This window comes from Ochlerotatus camptorhynchus, unplaced genomic scaffold, assembly GCF_037179485.1.
Source record: "Ochlerotatus camptorhynchus isolate MF236.1 unplaced genomic scaffold, CSIRO-AGI_Acam_v1.1 ptg000014l, whole genome shotgun sequence".
Classification (NCBI taxonomy): domain Eukaryota; kingdom Metazoa; phylum Arthropoda; class Insecta; order Diptera; family Culicidae; genus Ochlerotatus; species Ochlerotatus camptorhynchus.
The window spans coordinates 824,354-845,463 of NW_027040506.1; the positions used below are offsets into that span (position 1 = coordinate 824,354).

At 37.1% G+C, this 21,110-nt stretch overlaps 1 protein-coding gene across 4 annotated transcripts in view; it reads left to right on the forward strand.

Moving 5' to 3' along the window:
- The window catches only part of ine (inebriated), a 76,340-nt gene that overhangs the window by 41,176 nt on the left and 14,054 nt on the right, over positions 1 to 21,110 (forward strand). For 3 of the 4 annotated variants that reach the window (XM_065222063.1, XM_065222071.1, XM_065222077.1), the window contains 2 exons: positions 18,401 to 18,588; positions 18,780 to 18,914. In XM_065222063.1, the coding sequence (XP_065078135.1) occupies positions 18,401 to 18,588; positions 18,780 to 18,914 (323 nt within the window). Of the gene's footprint in view, positions 1 to 11,871; positions 12,330 to 18,400; positions 18,589 to 18,779; positions 18,915 to 21,110 lie in introns of those variants that run through there. The other variant, XM_065222085.1, reaches the window with a different exon arrangement.

Consider the following 21,110-nt stretch of genomic DNA (forward strand, 5'->3'; position numbering starts at 1 on the left):
TATTTTGGTGGCACTCTTTAAGTGATAATTAGCTGTTTTTTTCTCTCTACGGTTGTCTCGCATGGCGTTCGCAATTTGCGCGAACATAGCAGTACGTAACTTTCATAATTTAGATATTTCGTTCGAAACGGATTTACTTATTCCATCTGATTACTACGCGTATGTATTTACGCGCACACGTCACAGCATTTTTTCTATAACTATCTTGAAACAATACACACGGAGTCCAGTATTCAAGCTGCCAACATAGGCTAGTCCTTCTGCTGTATTGTCAAAGATAGAAGCAAAATTTATTCAAATGGGCCAAGTCTTGAAAGCTAAGCTGTCACGCAGCTCCAGCTTGATACCCAAAAAAAACTAGGACTTTACGCCGGCTTAATGTTCTTTGAGCACTTCTACAGTTCTTAATGGAGAGCATTTTAAGCCAGAATCATATTTACATTAGTATAATTATGTGGCAAGTACAATCATACTCTATGCCCAGATCGTTCAACCGGAAAAATGCCCAGACCGAACCGGGAATTAAACGCAGCCGCTTCCAGCATGGTCTTGTTTTAAAGATTCGCTTTTACCAACTGACGTAAGGGAGGCCCCAATTGGATATATAAAATTTAATAAAAATGCACTTCCCAAATTTTTTATGACCTAGTCAAGATTCGCCTTAAGCCGAGTACACGGCAGTTTCAACAACTGAATAATGGTATGTGAACAAATTAATCCCATCAGACAAGACAGTATATGGTATTTGCTAAATTCTTGCTTCAGTCTCAAAACACTACGTAATACAAAGTCAACGTGCGCTATTAAGTGATAGCAAAGCATTACCTGTACGTATTTCGGTGGGGGCGTACAAGTTCACTTCATTGATGCAAAGTAGACAATGCATTGACAGGCGACTGTCATAATTCTGAAATATTGCTGTCTAATTCAATTTGCATCCCGTCTTGCAACCTTCTACCACTCTATTTGAGAACCATATTTTTCATTCTTTGCATCGCGGTAGGTATTAAAGTCAATTTTGCATACATGGCTATGTGCTGTGAGAAAGAGATGTCAGTTTTAATTAAGTCCGGCAACCTGGCTTAGGGCGTGCCAGCTCACCACTTCCCCTCCGGTCGCGGAACTACGTGAAACACACTAGCAAACCGATGATTAATCATGTTTGCCAGAATGGTCCATATTTTGTTTCCTATGTCATTCAAATCTTCTCTCCCTTTACGTAACAACAACGATCATGATTTGCATTCGAAATAGAAATTGAACATTCGCATGCAGTGCAAATGCAATTGTGTTCCGTTTCTAGCGAAAAATGCACAATTTGATAGCTGGATGCTTCGTGTAGACTCGCTTTTAGTTTGATGATGATTATTCCATAATCATAAAGTATACGCCGTGTCATACCTATGCCACTTTGTGGACGGTCGTCACTCGGCTAGTCAGTTGGTCGGCCTGGCTGATGACAATTTCCTCAATTGAGAGCACAACCGCAGCGAGCGCGAGGCGCGGGCATCACATTTGAATGCTAAGTACTGAAATCCGCAACGCACAACTTGTGCGGACTTGCTGCGAGTTTCACGGTGATCCCAACCTCTATGGACGACGACGACGACGACGGTGTACAACCGTGACTAGCACACGCGATTATCTCTCCCTGGCCAAGTGATCCACTGGGGACATAATATTCGAGTGTAAGTGTTTCTTTCTATGAGGGCAATTTCACTGAATGGCCGAGTGGGTTTTGATAAATTTGTGGTCCATGGTCAGGATGATTTGACACGTCGTTGCCTCGTAATGTGGGTCGTAAGCAATTTGCCTGCTCGGATTATTCGTTGATCTTTTTGTCGCCTATTTGGGACAAATGGTAGATGAGGTTCAAATGAATTAGTTCGATTGTGGAAAACTGTGCGAATTAGAAATTGAATGTTACCTTTAATGCTTGAGCGAATTCAGTGGATTTGATACCACGCCGTTCGATTTTTCCGAAAAGGGTCTCTGCAAAAAGTTTCACGCAGCATTTGCTTTCGAAATGAACGATCGCGCCTAATAACATGCCGGTAAACTTAAAACTGGGAACGAAAAGCACGGTACGTCATTTGGATAGAACATGAGATTTTGGGGAAATACCTCAATATTGAATTTTAAATCTAGAAAGACAATATCTATTAACAGTCATAGTACCATGCCTGCAAAATGCGTGGCGATACTGCGAACAAACTAGCTTCATGGCATCGGGACAAGCATGCTGTTTCACAGCATCGACATGCATTTTGCAGGTTTGGTATTATGACAGTTTACATAATTTTATGTAAAAGTTAACTTTACACCATCTCAATTCTTGCCGTTAATATTATTGATATATCTCTATTGATTTTTTAGCAAAAATGTAATTTTTAGGGCTTCTTATGACTTCGTCAACTTCTCTTGTGGATTTATTTAATAAAATTGATGTATGATTTTAGCTGGTTTTTTGCAGAGCATCTACTAATTTTTTTTTCTAAATTAAATTCCCTTAATTTCCAGGATTTTACCACATTTTTATAGAAAATTTCCATGTTTATAAGAAATCTGTTTTCTAATGGCGTTAAACAATATGTTATTTTTGATAACAACTTTAATTCCACAAACAATTTTAATGCATGAGAATCAGTTTTAACAGAACCGTTTTACAATCAAAATCATTGAATGTTGAAGTTTATTATTTACTTAAGTTTAAGATCTCATAAAATAGCGGCGCCGGTGGTGTAGTGGTAACCGTGATTGTATCTCACTCCAAAGGGCCTGAGTTCAATCCCAGTCTGCACCGCTAGGATTTTCTATGGGAAGGCTCCCCGGTTCATGAGTTGATGGGTCGATAGGTAGGATCCATGTGTGGGAGCTGCCTTCCTGGCGTTGGTAACATTGGTACTCAGCAGTGATGGAAAAGTTCGCAAAAAATCACTATGACTCGCGAACTTTTCCCTTGGAGAACTTCGTGAAATATCGCGAACTTTTCCAACACTGGTACTCAGTACAAAAAACAAGATCGACGGAAAACAAACCAATGAAAAAAAGTTCGCAATGCTAAACACATTACAAGGTTCGGCATATCAAATTTATTTGCTAGATTTGGAATTTCTCATGTTCATCTTGGATTTCACACAGGGAAATATAATTTTAAATAAAACTGACTGAATATTGACAAAGAAAATTAAATCCAGGATCAAACAATTTACTAGTATGAAATCTAAAATAAAATCAAAGCCTCAAAGAATTTACATTTTTGTTCCCGAATCTTGAATCGTGATTTTTTTTCTGTGTCCAGCAGCTGAATTCCGGGTATACATTTCATCGAAGAGAATGAAATTTCTACTTATTAGGTAATTCTCTTCGATGGAATTTATGAACGGAGTTCAGCTGCAGGATCTTGAATTTATTTTTATGGAAAAATTGGATTCCCTTATAATTTGCTCCATAATAAATCTTCAGTCGAACACTCTCTGAATTCACTATGCATATCTTCTACACATTTAGAAAAAATCATGTAAATTTAGGTGTTCTGAAAGTGACATATACGAGCGTCAATTTTGACAAAAATTTGAGTCATAACAGACGCAAAATACAGCTCAATCAAACGTACTTTTTGTCGCGCAACGAACTTTTCAGTCTCGGAGCACTTAATATTACATGACATGTTTGTTTACGTCTGCATCTTTTATGTCAAAGATGGATTCCGTCACGTGCAAAATTCGTTATTTCTAGGTGTGTACTATAAATAAAAAAAAAATGGTGTTCGTATATCACGCAATAACCCGACAACGGATTGACGGATTTGTAAGATTATATGTTTTATTCGTCTTGGGCCCCGACGGGTTTAATTCAAACAACTAGGCATAGTTTGCCGGGTCAGCTTGTTATTAATAATTTAAATACTCGGAAAATTTTCTATTGGAGTTCACACCAGCATTCATTTAGAATTCTTTTGAAATCCTCAAGCAATCACCATAGGTATTCCTTTTTACATCTGCTCAGAATTCCCATTAGGGTAATTTGCCAATTGTTGCACACCACTCAATTAATGCATTGTTTACTGTGCAGCATTTATCTATGACCATAAAGTTTACGAATCATGGTGACATGCTAATCAGTGCTCAATTGTTGAATGACTAAACAAGTGTTTTGATATTGAGTTTAAGAAATATTGTGATAAAAAGCAAAACCCGCGCTTTACCTCTCTTTTTGGAACGGGTTTGAGCAAACAATTGAATATTTCTGTCAAAAATGACTTCTAAATTTATTCTTTAGAGTCACAAATTGTTGAGATTTCGTTCAAAATCTAATACTGCTTCTTGATTCAAAATTCGTCCTAAGAGTTTCAATTCCGTCCTGAGTTCATTGAAACGCCATTATATTTTCTTCGTCCCACGGATAAACGTAGAAAAAGGGAATTCGCTAGGAGCGCTTCTCTTGTTTTGAGAACAATGAGCGTAAATATTCATAAAATGCGCTCTGATAGAATTTATGTTGTAGCTAATGAACTAACGCATCGAAACAAACCTATGATTGCCTATGTGCACGGTGAAATCATTGATATTATTGATCTTTTCTGATCGATAGAACGTAAATGGGCGATTACGACGAAGAAGCGCTCTACCCTACATGATTTCAGGCGATTTCTTTATTTTTGCAACAAAATGTTCGTTATTATTTTATCTGTCGATGAATTGCAATACATTTATCAGCCATGCAAAATTTACAAAAATAAGTAATAATGTTCAGTAATTGGATCACATTTGGACTTTTGGTCATGCATTATAAGGCTGTCCACGAGACAGTTGCCATCAGCTGACTTTTTTGTTTACCAAGAACATTTTTTTTTCCTTTGGTTTGTTTTCCGTCGATCTTGTTTTCCGTGGTGAGCACCAATGCTACCGACGCCAGGAAGGCAGCTCCCACACCTGGACCCTACCTATCGACTCATCAAATCATGAACCGGGGACCAACGGCTAAAGGCGTGATCAGAGATATTATGCCTCAGAACATTCCGGCGGCGCCGACTGGGATTGAAACCAAGGCCTGCAGGGGTGAGAGGTAATCACGCTTACCACTACACCAGGCGCCGCTACCAAGAACATTTGACAGATCACACTAGAACTGGCAGCATATGAATTTCTGCTTTGTTTATGTTTACATTCAACACCATTAACACCAGATCACTCACACACCCTAGATTTCTAGCTGTCAGTTCCACTGAGCAACGTCTCTTAGTCTTGGATCACCTTATTGTCTATGGGATAACGCCTAAAGGTATGCAACGATTCATGTAAAACAGCTGCTGTGTATATTTTACTTCTATTGTTGACTAGTTTAATGATATTAATAAAATAACTTATATAGTAAGTACACTATACCGAATAGTTACGTTTAATCATCTAAAAGAATCACTGAATTATTCTTCTTGCTGAATACATTCATTTTAAGATGCATTTAACGATATTTTATGGGTGTGCAATAATTATATACGATGTGTGCAATAATAGAATTTCAATGCAAATTATGCGTGCAACAATTGGGCTCTGAGGCGCATTCAAAAAACCTTAGGAAAGCTTTTATGAATATAAACTGCTTATTAGCTCTGGAAATGCTTAGTTAATCGCATTGAAAGGATTCTTGAGGAATTTCTACTTAAAAAACGTTGTCAACCTCGAAAAAATACGAAACAACAAAAAGCACGTACTTAGCCGTGCAACAATTGGCAAATTACCCTAATTCTTTAAAATGGTTTCCATAATTTCCTTGGAACTCTCTTTTGATTTAAAAAAAAAATTACCGCAATATTCTTGGAATACTCCTCGGAATTCCATTGAAATATTCTTCAAAATTTTGTTGGATCTATTTTCGGAATTCGGAATTAATTTCCCTTGGAATAATATTTAAAAAAAATCCTTACAATTGTTTTCAAATACCCTTCTTTTGAAATATAACCTCGGTAATTCCTATGAATTTTCGATAAAGGTTTCTTTGAAACCCATTCTTAACTTCCATTAAATTCTCAGAACTACCTTGCTATTCTTCTTAGGTTTGAGGTCCTCAGAACTACCTTGAAAGAAGATTTCAATTGGAACTAGTTCGTAAGAAATTCGAATCAAACACAACTAACAATTTTAGCTGTATATAAGCTTATAAAGGGCGAACACGAAATTATTGCGACACCGAAAATGTCATGCCAATTTTCTTATAATGTTTAGAATCAAACCAAAATTTTAGGGTAGTTTTATACATATATTTACTTCAAAAATCAAAAGAAAAGTTAATCGATGGAGCCTTGAGTGTAAAATTGAACGCATTTTCGCTTGATGCCCTCCATCAAAGTCTTTACAGTGTCATCCGGTACCAGTTTCTCAGTTTTTTTTCCATTTTCTTAACATGTCCTTCTCGTCTTTGACTGTCTTCTTGCTCTTCCGAAGTTCCCGCTTCATTATTGCCCAGTACTGCTCCACCGGGCGCAGCTCCGGACAGTTTGGCGGATTCATGTCCTTTGGAACAAAATGGACAGAATTGGCCTCATACCACTCCAGGACACTTTTAGAATAGTGGCATGATGCCAAATCTGGCCAAAATAGCGGAGCTTCGTCGTGCTGCTGCAAGAACGGCAAAAGGCGCTTCTCGAGGCACTCAGATTTGTAGATCTCGCCATTTACTGTGCCCTTTGTCACGAAAGGCTCACTCCTCAGTCCGCAAGAGCAGATGGCCTGCCTTCGACATTTTCTTCTTCTTAAATTTGTCGTCCACATCGAACTTGCTCTTGCCGGTGAAAAACTCCAACCCCGGAATTTGCTTAAAATCGGCTTTTAAATATATACGTTCCGTCGTCCATCACACAGCAGCCATATTTTGTCAGCATCTTCTCGTAGAGCTTCCGTGCCCGAGTTTTAGCCGTCGATTGTTGCCGCTCATCGCGGTTTGGGAAGTTCTGTACCTTGTATGTATGTAGTCCAGCTCTCTTCTTTGCATTCTGGACGTAGCTCTGCGACATGCCGATCTTTTGAGCCAAATCACGGCTTGAGACGTTGGGATTTGCTTTAATCATCCGCTTCACCTTTCCCTCCGTCTTTTTGTTCTCCGGTCCCGGTTTTCTTCCAGCTCCTTTGCCGTGGTCCAACGTCAACCGCTCCTGGAACCGCTTCAACACTCTGGAGACGGTTGAATGGTGAATGTTCAACATTTTTCCCAACTGCCGGTGTGACAGGTCAGGAAATTCCAGGTGTTTGGAAAGAATTTGTTCTCTCAACTCGCGTTGGTTCACCTCCATTTTCGTTGAATCGAAAAACACGACTTCGAGTTTGACAGCATGTACACAATACACATCAATGAGAAAGTGTGCAAAATTTGGTTGATTTTTACCCAATGGTAAAAAAGTTATGCCTTGTTGAATGTGTCGCAATAATTTCGTGTTCGCCCTTTACAGCCAAAAACTGGCTAACATAGCTATTTTTTCCTGTATAACCTAGTCTGCCACTAAAATTGTTTGTAGGAAATTATATGAGCCTCCAAAAATGTTCATGGTATGTTGATTGTTGTTTACAAATCTGTGATCTTGGTAAATGTTCAGTGCTCAATATCATGAATATTTATCTTCGTTCCAGATTCTTGAAAATGTATCCAAGTATAATTACTTTTAAGATCATGAATTCAAAATTTGTTCAAGTATAAAATTTGTGAAAAATATCCATGTTCCAGAAACTGAAAAGTCGGCGTCATCGAGATTTTCCAAGACATAAAATCTCTGATCACGGGAAGTAAACACGGGAAGTCCATGAACTGGGTTGATAATAGGTCGATATGTAGGGTCCAGGTGTGGAAGCTGCCTACTTGGTGTTAGTAGCATTGGTACTCAGTACGGAAAACAAGATCGACGAAAAAAAATCAAGGGAAAAAGACTAGTAGAGTCTTACCAAATAAACAAATTGAAACAAAAACATAGGTAACAAAATCTTGAAAAGTTCACAAAATTTGCATGTTTGCGGGAAAATCAAATATTAATGTGGATCCAGTTTTGTCCAGTTTTTTGTGTGTATTTTGTCAATTATTTTTGAAAAACTGTTGGGAACCCTGATCTTAACGGTCATCAAGTAATCACCTTAATATGATATATTTGCTTTTAGATTAATTACAGAGGTCTAATGGACTAACGTCAGAGGTTTGGGGCAGGGCAACTCTTGCGGGCTGATAGGTTTAGTTTATAGGCCTCACTGAACAATTATGCAAGTAGGGGTAGGTTAACTTCAAAGACCTTATGATTTAGATATAGAAGCTCCGGATACAATACGGGATATTATTATGGGTATTATGGGTGTCTATAGAAATTTTAGTGACATCGTGGCGTAGTGACATCCATACCTCTCACGCCAAAGTCACGAGTTCAAATCTCACCCCCGAACAAGTTACGAATGACCCAAGAGTGTTAAAGTGACTGTGAAAAAAAAATTGAAAGAGAAGTTCTGAGCAGCCTTCCAGAATTATTCTGACATGAAGTCGTTAGAAATTGTTAGATGTTTTTTAAGAAATTTCTTTGCAGAAGAATGCAAGTTTTAAATTAATTTCTTATGTAATTTTTTAATATTTCAAAGGGAGTTGTGAAAAAAAAACTTTAAGAATAATTCCTAGGTGATTCTGAGGAGATGAATTTTAAGAGAATTATGATGAGAATTCAACGAAAAACAAGGTTCCGAGAGTGTTCTGGGGATAATTTCAACCCTAGTGCGAAAGATTCACCACAAAGCTCAAACAAAATCAATTGCAAAAAAGCTGATACTTAGAAAGAATTTTTTAAATACTCCAAGGAGTTTCTAAATAAATTTTTTAATTATTTCTACTGCTTTGAATAGAGTTAAAAGAAAATTTAGAAAAGAATTTCAAATGAATCAAAGTCTCCGAATAGGTTTAATGGAATTCTAAGAAGGATTCCAATCAAATTCTTAAAGTTTGAACGATAATTATTACGCGGAGTGTTTTCTGGTTAACTTCAGAAGAATTCCATGATAATTCAGAGCATCATTCCAAGTTAATTCTGGAATTCATATCATGATAATTTTGAATAACGAAAACTTAAAACCCCGGAAAAGAATAATTCAGTATCGGTTTTTACCAAATTTATTGAATATTTGTTTCCAAAGTCCTGCATCGTCGATATTTTCATTTAAGGCCCATGCACTTTACATCTGAAATTGACGATATTGCTTAGTGATTAAATTCTAAAAATAAAAAGACGGGAAACTGAAGAAAATTATGCAGCAAATAGAGCAGGACAAGACCAAGAATCACTCTGTCTTAATGGTATATTCTGAAAATCTGCTGTAAAAATTTGTTACTATGGTATGGTTAATTTATTTTTCCCGGTTCTCTCGTAAAATTCTCGGATTTTTCACGGTTTTTTCCAGTAACTCTTCAAATTCCCGGATATTTCCCGGTATTCCCGGTTTTCCCGGTTCGCTGGCCACCCTGGATAAACTTAATCACTACACCGCTCAATATTCGATTCTCAACAATCCTTGTTTGTCATATTGTTATGAGATAATTTGTTTAATATTAGGTAGTATTAAACAGAACTTTTGCATTTTTTCCCTAACAAACGACTAATTCTACCAGTCACAATGTAAAATTTTGCGTAAGTGATGAAATAGACAACTTTTGCCTGTTCCTCAAAACCAGATTATAATCAGCATTTATTATGTTGCTGTGCTCGGCAAAATTGTTTATTTTACTTGGTTTTTGGTCGCTGAATCTGAATCTGGAATCATTTTTCATTAAAATGAATGCCATAAAAATGATTTTATGAGAAAAATTATATAAATTGCCTACATTTAGGCTATTTTTTTTACTATTTTACTATTTTAACTATTTTATACCAAAATATAACTTTTGTAAAATATTAACACCAGATTGTTCTTCAGCGAACATAAATCAAGTATAATAACCAACTTATGAATATTGCATTCCATAAAAACCTGCTCTTCACCCAGAATTGAAAATTTGCATTTTGATTCTCCTTTTTATTCTAAAAAATAAATTAAACATGCAATTCAAAATCTAAATTCATACATTAGAAAAGCATTTGCTAGTACAGGTTTGTGAGGTATTAGTTTGTGTGCCATACAAATGGTTGGAAAAATATTCAGGTTTATCGGTAAAAAGTGATCATCTTCGTCTGACGGTACCATTTTTGCATTAGTATAATTGTGTGGCAAGTACAATCATACTCTATGCCCAGGGAAGTCGAGAAATTTATCTACCCGAAACATTCCCAGATCGGACCGGGAATCGAACCTAGTCGCCTTCAGCATGGTCTTTACTGACTGAGCTAAGGGCAGAGGTATAGTAAATTTAATTCAAGAATCTGCTAAAGGTCAAATCCGAATGCTTTAAACTGTAATTCCAGAGGCCTTATGGGTTCAGTCTAGAGAGCGCTAGAGGTCTATGAATTTAATATCTTATAGGTCACCGTGAAAAGCATTATACTAGTCTTTAGGTATCATGGGTCAGCTCCGCATGTCATATGAATTAACTCCAGTCTTATGAGTCAGTTTCAGAAGCCTTTTGAATCAATTTCGGATGGTTTATGGGTCAACTCCGCAGATTTTACGAAATACACAGACTTTCCGGATTTCAAAAGTTCTATGGGTTAAGTTTAAATCAATATATGGTTTGCGGGCTGACATCAGATGGGTTGCAGGAAATTAATTGTTGTTTCAGTGCGAAGATTAATTTGCATAATTAGAAAAACCTAACAGTGTGTTTATCAGATTGATGTTTGTCGACTTCTAATTATCCCCCGAGGCCGATCCGCAAGAAGCCGTTGTTTGATAGAGGGGGTAATGAAACAATCGTCTTTCACTTTATGTCTGCCCTCATGAGTTTATTAGCTTGAAAATAACATCATGTGATAAGGGAACGAAATCTGGATTAATTGCTCTTATGAAAACAATGGTCAATAAAACTTACTACCTTGGACGATTGTCGTAATGAGGAAACATAAAAGTCAGATTTTTTTGTGTGAAGTAGGTTCGCGGAATATTGTTTAAACAATATTGTCGTAATATAAAGACCATTATAATGTTTACCCTACAATTAAAACTTAATCATATAATGATATAATCATAAAGATCGGTGGCATCTTCACAAAGCATCACAGTCTAAATTTTTGATTACAAGTTTATGTCATCGAATTTAGCTCAAACCTTTGTACTCAGTAGATCATATGATTTATAAATACACATTTAGAAAAGCTCTTAGCACATGGATGTTTTTTTTTTCGGCTCGAAACATAGAAAATATTTGCAGCCATTAAATCTGGCCGGAAAATTTTAAAATATATTGACAAATCCAATTGACATACACACACACACATCATCCAAGGTGAATAATATTAGAAAACGAAACAGCACAGACCTGCCAATTTATATATACTTTAAACGTCTACCTCTCTTCTGATTCCTCCGACCCCTGGTTTAGGGATGCGCCGCAATAGATAAAGTCTCACCTGTACTCAAATTTTCGGGGACCAATTCATTCAGCAATTTCGCTCCAGTTTTCGCTGGTGGTGGTCGGTTACCCGAGATATGTCGTCAGAATCCACGGAAGCAACATATCACATTCCCTTAAGATACCCTAGTGATAAACAACCCACTTCTGTCTACGACTCCACGACAATGGTACGCGTATAAAAGATAAGAAACGGCATATTTACATCCAACTGACTTGTCCGGCCCCGCAGCGCGCTCAACTATCCGCGTTTACAATAATTTATTTTCTTTCAAGATTATCACCTGGTAGGTAGTGACGTCTCGAGCGGTCCATTGTGCTCTGTTGTTACATATATACTTTTAGAGCCGGTATCGCGTTATTTGATTGCGAATCCACTAATCGTCTCTAAATCTTCGCAAATGCTACAACGTGGATGGCCGGATTCATCAGTCGACTGGCAATCATGAACCGCTAAACATCGAATTCCGGTTCCTCTCGTGGGCGTGTGAATTTATCTAAATCTGGCGGGTACTCACGTGTAAAATCTGCCGTGCTGAAAAGTGATCGATTTGGAGTGAGCGTGAATATTGAAGTGCTCCCCGGGCACAATGGTACAGCATTGAATTCCAGTTTGGATCAGAGATAAAAACGGAAAAGATGGAACAGAATCGGCAAGTGAGAATTCGGGAAAATGCTCCCCAGGAAAATGGAGATCCAAAACTGATTCACTATGGGCACATGGAGGATTTGGACGATCTCTTTCCACTGGCCAACACCATTGGCAGCTATCCCAACAGTCCCATTCTGGCAAGGAAGTACACGACGAGACTGTAAGTTAGAGTGATATTCCACCCACCATTATTGCATTTTGTGCGGTTTTCATTTCAGCAGGTTTCGACAAATTCGGTTTGTTAGGAAAAGGACACTGAGAGTTTGTGTGACACAAATTGTGTCCAAACTTAAAAACTCGCAGAATTTGATGTCTAAAATCATGGAATAGGAAGCCAATATCATCATTATTCCTAATTCATATTCCTAATCATCTTTTAACGAGCGAGAGGTTTAGGTATGGTAGAGAACTACTTCGGCCTAATCGCCCATTTTGGGCATATGGAGCAGAAAACTTCAAATAAATCCATGATTTCAGAGTTAACAAATCAAATATGCGTTTGGTCCGATACTTTAGTTAATAAACTACCGAACAAAGTCAATGAGAACGCGTGATATGAAGGTTTGCACCCATTATTCTCAAAAACAAAAGAAGCGCTTCGACCGAATCAATTTTTATCTTAATCCGATAGGCCGAAGTGAATTCATTGGCGTTTCAATGGCGTTTCAATGCGTTAGGCCGAGTTTAGAATCCGTAGGCCGAGTTTGGCGTCAAGAAGCAGTGTTAGACTTTAAACAATATCTCAACGATTGGTTTCTCTTTATCAAACCTTAAGGTAAATAAATTTGGAAGCCATCAGTAATAATAACATTCCGTTTGGTGCTATGCTGTGCTAGATTAAGAAAGACTAAATGCGGGTTGTGCTTAGTAGGCCGCAAATGGGGTATTTAACCCTATAGGCTCAAATGAAACAATTTTTAGATTATGGAGTTTGTATTCAAATTTTGAATTATGACCGAATGTCGCCATAGTGACCAGCAAATCCCGATTAGCAATGTCCTGACTTTTATCCCGGAATTTTGGAACTATTCCCACTTGTGCTATATACATTTAACTAAAGCATGAAACAAAATGCGATTGAGCCAAAAAGATCACTCGGTTAAATGGCAGCATTTTTTCTGTGTCTTGAATTTGGTTCTACTTTCGAAGTCTTCAAAAATTGTTTATGAAAATTTGCTCACAACTTTACAGGTTTTTATTTGATTGTTCTCAAGTATTTAATTCACAATAATTTCCCTTCACAGAGTTTGTTTTCCAGAATTCTTCTAAAATAAATTTGAGATTCTTTTGATTTTTTTTTATAAAAGTCCAGAAATTATCTTAACAAAAATTCATGAAATTTGACCTTATTCTCTTCGATTTTTTTTCTTAGAATTCACAGAAGCTTCCTTCAACTTTTTTAAATTTGCTTGCGTTGGCCTTAATTCAGCAAGTTCATGATCCGTTTCTAATCACCATTTACTCACTGATACGAGAAGAGGTCCTTCGCATAGCAATTGTCTCACACTTAGAAATTATTTTCTGACTGCTTCCGAACTCATACCTAGGGGCTAAATTCATCCAGATCTCCTCCATCTTCATGGTGACCAGCAAATCTCGATTAGCAATTTTCCGGTTATTGCCGTTTTTCTCCCGGAATTTTGGAAATTTTAACTAAGCATTAGACTGAATGTGATTGAGCCGAAGGTTAAATGGGTCATTTCTAAGACAGCAGCGACACGTTCGATGTATTCGCTCAAAACTTTACAGGCTTTTATATGATTGAGAGTTATTTTCAGAATTCTTTTGAAATAAGTTTGAAATTTTCTCTGGAAGTCCCTCGAAAATGTCTTCATAACAGTCCAGAAATTCTTTAAATTCGTCCTCAGATTTTCTTAGAATTTTAAACTCTTCTATTTTGTTAAACTTGCTTGAAATTCTCCGTAGAGTTTCCATGCAATTCTCAGATTCTCGACCAACAATTGAAAAGGACCTATTAGCTTCTATGAGCAAAACTTGTAATTCCCATTCCCTGCCATCGGGCAGGGGAAATTCTCCCACCGAGAAATGTCTTCAAATTTTGCTCAGAATTATATTGGATTTCACTTCTAAATTCTTCTGGAAAATGCATGGAATTCTCATTAAAATTCTCTAGAAATTCCATTCGAAATGCGCTTAGACTTATCCTCGACTTATAGATCTTCGCAGTATTATTTTGCGATTGTAGCATCAAAAGTAGCTTCCCTTGGTATTTTTCATGAATCCTTGAATCCTCTTCACTCTTGATAGTTCTAGTAAAAACTGACTAAATATTTTCTGAAATGCCTTGGTGTTATCTCTAGAATTCATTTTAAAATCTGCTCAAATTTGATTTGGAAAAAAAAATGCTAAAGTTCTCTTAATAGTTCTTCAAAGTGACTGTATCCTGAAAATCTAGTCCAGTCCAATTGCCTTGAGATCTTATTGTTTTCGAAGAGAGGACGAGGTATATTTTTCCAGATTTGTCATCTTCAGGTTTTTTTCCCGGTGACTTCAAATTCTCAGTTTTTTTTTCGGTTTACCCGAATCACTAGTCACTCTGCATTTTACATATGAAACACTTGTTTTTAATCCCATTATATTTGTTTTGTCTTGAGCACATTATCAGACCCAGCTCCACAAGAAAATTATTCCGGATAACACGCTTAAACAAAAGTTAATTCGCGGGTGGATTCCTCCAGCAAACAGCGCTTTCACCTCCAAAATTCTGTAAGTTAATCCAGCTAAATTGCAATAGCAGCAACATAACAATACTAAAACATCACTGAGAAACTAATTTAACAAGCTAACCAGGTTTCCAATGAAGACCTAGAATTCTCGATAAAGCCACGCTATAAGGCAACTCAAGTAACCAAAAGTTCCGCATTCAACTATTAAAATCACTTCCATGTTCCATAAAATTCAAATAAAATTCCGACTGAACCTTCAAGTTCCATAAAGTTCAAATAAAGTTCCGACAGAACTTTCAAGTTCCATAAAGTTCGAATAAAGTCCCGACAGAACTTTCAAGTTCCATAAAGTTCAAATAAAGTTCCGACAGAACAGTGAAACAACATTCTACCAAACATAAAAAAAAATAAGAGTAATTTCCTGGATTCGAACCCGTGTATTCGGCATGCGATCTACGATTGCTAAGCACTGCGCCACAAGTGTGTTGGAATACCAAGCGGACAAACACCAATTTAAAATTCATCAAGGTGTTGTGTTTCGTATTCAAGTCAGTCAGCTGGCACTGAAAACTCCAACAGTAGGCGGGACAACAGCTCACTTTAAAATATCTCTGATGCTCTTCAATTATGGTACCGGAACTTTCAAAGTCTTACAACGACTTAAAAATGAGGTTGCTTAGAATTCTATAGACCACCTTCAACCAAGCTGCTTAAGCCACAAATAGCCTTTTATCAGAACTTTTGGTTACTTGGGAATGCTTGTCTACGCATATTTGAATCATTATTCAATCATAAAAGGGCTACTCCAAGCAATCAAAGAAGAAGAAAATCCAGCCAAGCAAGACCATTATCCTAAATTTTCATTTAGTTAGTTCTCTGAGCCAATCAAGCTGTTAAGAACACTATAAGGAACAATAGCTAAACGTATTTAGAAAAAAAACCACCATCTTCTCTTAAAGCCGGCAAGTCAATTGATCAACTCAGTTGAAACCATGCCATTTGACTGACTTGATCAACTCTCTTGAATTGAAAAATGTTGAACCACCAACTGTTCAAGCCAATTTAATTTAACTGAGTTGATCAATGACTTGCCTTGTCTAAACCCAGCTTAATTCTTTACCATTCTTGCATTTACTCAAAGGCGCTCCAATGCGCTCAAGGTTTTGATTTTTGTTGGACACAGCTGGATCGAACAGACGTACCAATCTACACGAAGGTTAAATTTTGTCAGACGCAATTAGGTGTAATATCTATTAAGAGACGCATTAGCAGCTTAAATTTTGCAACTACTAACAGCGTCTAGCGTCTTCGGAAATGGATTTTTATCTAAGTTCAACTCAGGAATGTGACAACGCCCAGTGAAAGTTGAATTTATAATAGGCGCAAAATCATGGAAATACCCTTTTAGTTGAGAAATTTTGCTTAAATTGCAAAAATGAAACATCAAGCATTGAACAACTACAAGTTCGCAACTCTATTTAAAATTTGAAATGAAAAACCATCCTCAAACTAAGTACACTGAGTACAAGTTGTTTGAAACTAGCAAAATCAGTCATTCGTATTTATAGGTTTCTGTTATAAAGACATATTTTCCTGATATTCCAGGTCCAAAAATTAATTCCCTAGTATTCCTTGATTTGTCGACACCCTGATGTTTACTTATTACTTGAAAAACCGACGCAACAATCACCAAATGAATGGTAGGGTAGGAGGGTCTAAAACACACCCCTAGGGTAAAATGACCCCACGCTGTTTTTAATAGCTTTCCGATTGCCAATTTGTGAATTCGACGAGCAACATTGCTAGTTCAGTAGTTGAACAAGCATTCTGGCCCATAATATTCCAGAATTAGTATTGGAAAAGCAACGAAATCCCGCACGGGGCCATTTTACCCCAGGGGTACATTATGGACTGTTTTCTCTTACCATGGTCCCATAAGACCCTATTGAATATTTCTGCTATCAATTGACGTTTGAGCGGTATGATATGAGTATTACCTTCAAATGAAATTTTATAAATTAGCACGCGAGTTTATTCTCTGAGGATGAGTGAGATTTGAGAATGATTGGAACATTGACGTGCAATCTAAAAACTAAATATATGCACTAGAAAAGCACTTGCCAGGTTTGAGACCTAAATCTTCAACAAATTAGGATCGACATTTACAACTTACTAGGAACGATTTTAATCATCTGCTAATTATAAGCAGGGTGCCTTCCATTCATTTTGGAAAAAAAAGTTTTGTGAAATTATGGAATAATAAGATATTATGACGATATTTTGTAAATACAAGTAGCAAGAAAATTTTGTAAAGTTTGTGTTTGATACATAAAACAACCTGAGAATTTAGCTTTGACAATCCTAATGAGATGTAGAAGCCGGAAATCGATCCTTATAAGCTATAAGGATCAAATTTCGGCTTCTACTTCGCATTAAAGTTTGCTGCAACGTTTATTAGGATCAATTTTCAACTTTTGCATCTTATTAGGACCTATTTTGGCTTGGATCACTGACTTAGAATGATTTTCAGCTTCAAGTAGCTATGCATGTGTTCATCCGTCGCAGAATCTTTACTGCTGGAATGATTATCATACCACATATTCTGTGATCATACCTTCAGTCTTTCATGCAGTCTGTGATCATACATACATAAACGGCAAGGTTTATTTTTCCTTTGTTGACACCAAAAAAGGGTCTTGTAGCCACAAATAGAACTCGCTCGAAAATATTTACATCTATTTTCAGGTAAATTCCATATTTAACATAGTCTCTATCAGCAACCAAACACCGTCATCGTCCAGTATTTACGGAAAATGTTAAACTGCCAATCCATGCTTAATTGATAAATCAACAGACGAAATTCACACGGATAGGATACATTCCTGTAATTTTGGATGGGATATCGTATGATCCAGCCTTGTACAATGGCATTTACAATTGGCTTTATTAGCACCACTTTTTTTTTTGCTACAATTTTTTGCACAAACATTCGATCCGTGGTGATATTTGAGATTACCGCGACCATATCATCATACGGTGATGGAACGCGATACCTACCGATGCGGTGTAGCGAAGTAAAACCACAGTCCACAGCGCAGCGACAAGAGATCGGTTTAGCAACAGCGAATTTGAATAATCTCACCTCTCTCGGTGTACCCTCGTGAGTGATCGTTTATCGTATTCATTAGAATGGTTAGAAAAAAAAATGACGAAGTAGAGCGTGCTTTCAATTGATGTCGCAAATATTGGAAATCTATGCGATCTGGATAATATCATGTCCAGTAAAAAAAAACCTTCAAAGCATAGCGAAAACAAAACCTTTAGCTTTGCACAGTTGATTAATACTTATAAAGTGTCGTCTCCCTGAAATTTCCACAAACAAAATTAAAAAACACACACCATTTCGATGGTACTCATCTTGCTCATTTTAGTCGGTGTTTATTGTTTATCGTTTACATTTAAAAAACAACTATATACAGTTAAAATTACAATAATTTTATATCAATTAGCAAAATTCACATGTTTACGTTATCTCCCCCGACAGCCCTCCGGAAGAACCGTACGACAATGACAGCTACACGGGTGTCTCGGACGACTCAGACATCGATAACCTGAAGCCCCGAAAGCAGCACTGGGCCAACAAGATGCAATTCGTGCTGGCCTGCATCGGCTACTCGGTAGGATTGGGCAACGTTTGGCGGTTTCCTTACCTGTGCTACAAAAGCGGAGGAGGTACGTATCAAGTGGTGCATAGTTGCTAATGACGTTCGCGAAGTCTTGCTGACACGTAGTCGTTACACGAATTAGCCGAATAGGCCGAATACGGCTAATGAAAGTAAATGACTACATCCGCCGTCGTCAGGCGTCGGCTAGAACATCATCAGCATATGTGAATTGTATTCCATTGTTATTGTCAATTACAGGCGTCTTCCTAGTGCCATATTTCATAATTCTCCTAACCTGCGGTATTCCGATGCTGTTCATGGAGCTTGCCGTTGGCCAGTACACGGGACGGGGGCCGATCGGAGCATTGGGGCAGCTTTGCCCATTGTTGAAAGGTAAGTACATTTCATTTTTGAGTGGCTGTAGGCCTCAGGTAGTGTAGTTGATTAAGGCACGGTATTTCCAAGCCGGAGGCGGCGGTATATGAAATCTTGTTTCAGGTTGTGTAAATTTTCCCAACTTTCCTGGGCATCCCTGGGCAAATTAATGCATTGGTTGGCGCATACAAAGCTTTCCTTTCCCATTAATACCTGTGGAAGTGCTTCAAGAACACTAAGTTGAGAGTAGGCGAAAGCTCGAGTAAGAGCGACAAAGGGTACACCGAGGCACTTATGAATTTTAGCCACAAGAAATCGGTGATCGGAAATCGGAAATAATGTCGACAAAAAATAATAAAATGGAGCAGACTGGAACCGAACCATGGACGTTGAGAACGGGTCTTTTGTCTGGACTACTCGTCTGTCGACGCTTGGGTAAATGGAATGGCAAAACGCGTATAACGCGTTAGACGAAAATCTTTCATAACTCGCGCTTATGAAATTCATATGTGTCGTTCATAAGTCGAGCCTTATGAAATTCTTAAGTCTATTTGCCTCAGTGTATAATTCGCGATCCAAAAAAGGAATTCTCCGGTTTTCCAAACATTTCATGTCACATAATATACAAATGCTAAGAAATGGCAGAGGTTCAAATAGCTCTCAGGAGAGGAGATTAAAGTGAGTACTCGAAAAACACCACACAAAGTTCTAGTTTGATTGAAATGTAGGAGCTAGAAAAAAGAAGAAGACTTTTTTCTCATTGAATGAAAAATACTAAATCCACTTTCAGGTATCAAACATGACATGCTTATAAACAAATATACAAGCCACTTTTTGAAACCGCTTCTAGTATCTTAAATATAAGCATTTCTGTATGGTATGGTTTTTATTTTAAGCCTTTATGAGATTTGTAGCCGTTGGCTAGTTCATCTCAGGCGGTTTGTATGGGCCATGAGACTAAATCCGACCTGAAACGAATAAAACCCATCAAGTGACGCATTAAATCACACACGAATTCATAAGCCAGTTCATTTGGAGTACCCAGTAGTCATTTGAAGTACCCAGGACCACATTGGCCACATCCAGCTATTTTCCGGGTATCCCCGAGAAAGTGGCCAGTTTCTGACTAGAGTCAACATCCATCATGCGATATCTTTAATCGCATGAGAATTCATTTCATCACATAATATGAGTATGTTGGAATTCCTATTAGTAAGAAGGGTAATCTCACCATAGATGGATTGATTCTGGTTGTTTAATTATGGTTAATTTTCTATTCAGTGTATTTTTTGAATGGGTTCGAATTGATTCTCTTCCACTCATCCTTAGATACCATTGCACAGTAGTCCAGAATGGGAATTTAGAGCCACAAATTTAAACTTAAGAGAAAAGGTGTCTTACAATATTGTTTCTTGTAGTTAGGCCCTCATGTTGGAGTCAATTAATATTAGGGTGGTCCATATTATCATTGGAATAAAATATAAATTATTAATTTGTTGAAATAAAGGTATATATTCTTTGGCAAAGTTGTTGCTAACCTGAACAAAACTTTTTTTTATCTCTGGAATTGACCGATTTAAAGCAATTTTCCTTAGTTAACTTAGGGTGTCTCTAAAAAACAGTGTTTTTCCTCAATTTTTTTTTTTCGAATTTCGTTGCAAAGTTGTCTTGAGACAACTTTTAGAACTTTTGAAGACGCAACTTTTGCCACACAGAACTAGTCAATATATATTTTCCAATCATGAGTTATTGACGTTTTTCTTTTAAAAATACGCCTTTTTAATGTTAATATCTCTTGTTAGGGCTAATACAAACAGTATCTTATCACACCATTTGAAATGGTGTAATTTTTGCTATATGCTATCAAAAATTAAGAGCTGTACCTCTTCGCAAAATTGATCGTACACCCTAGAGGACAATTTTTTGTAACATGGTGAATAGATGTATTTTTAAAATCATGGCTGGTGGTTGAACAGATGTGAATTGATTTAAAGTTTTGGTCTTTATTGGAAGAATCTGATTTATTTAAGTAAAACGCTCGTTTTTCAACTTTTATCTAGTGGACGAATTTTAGTAAAATTAGTGGCATATGAATAATCTTTAATACAACTAAAAATGAGCAAAATTTCAAGAAGTTATGATCATTTTATTTCAAGAAAATAAGGGTTTTCAAGAAAAAGGTGTTTTCCTTGCGTGCAGAAAATAAATTTAATC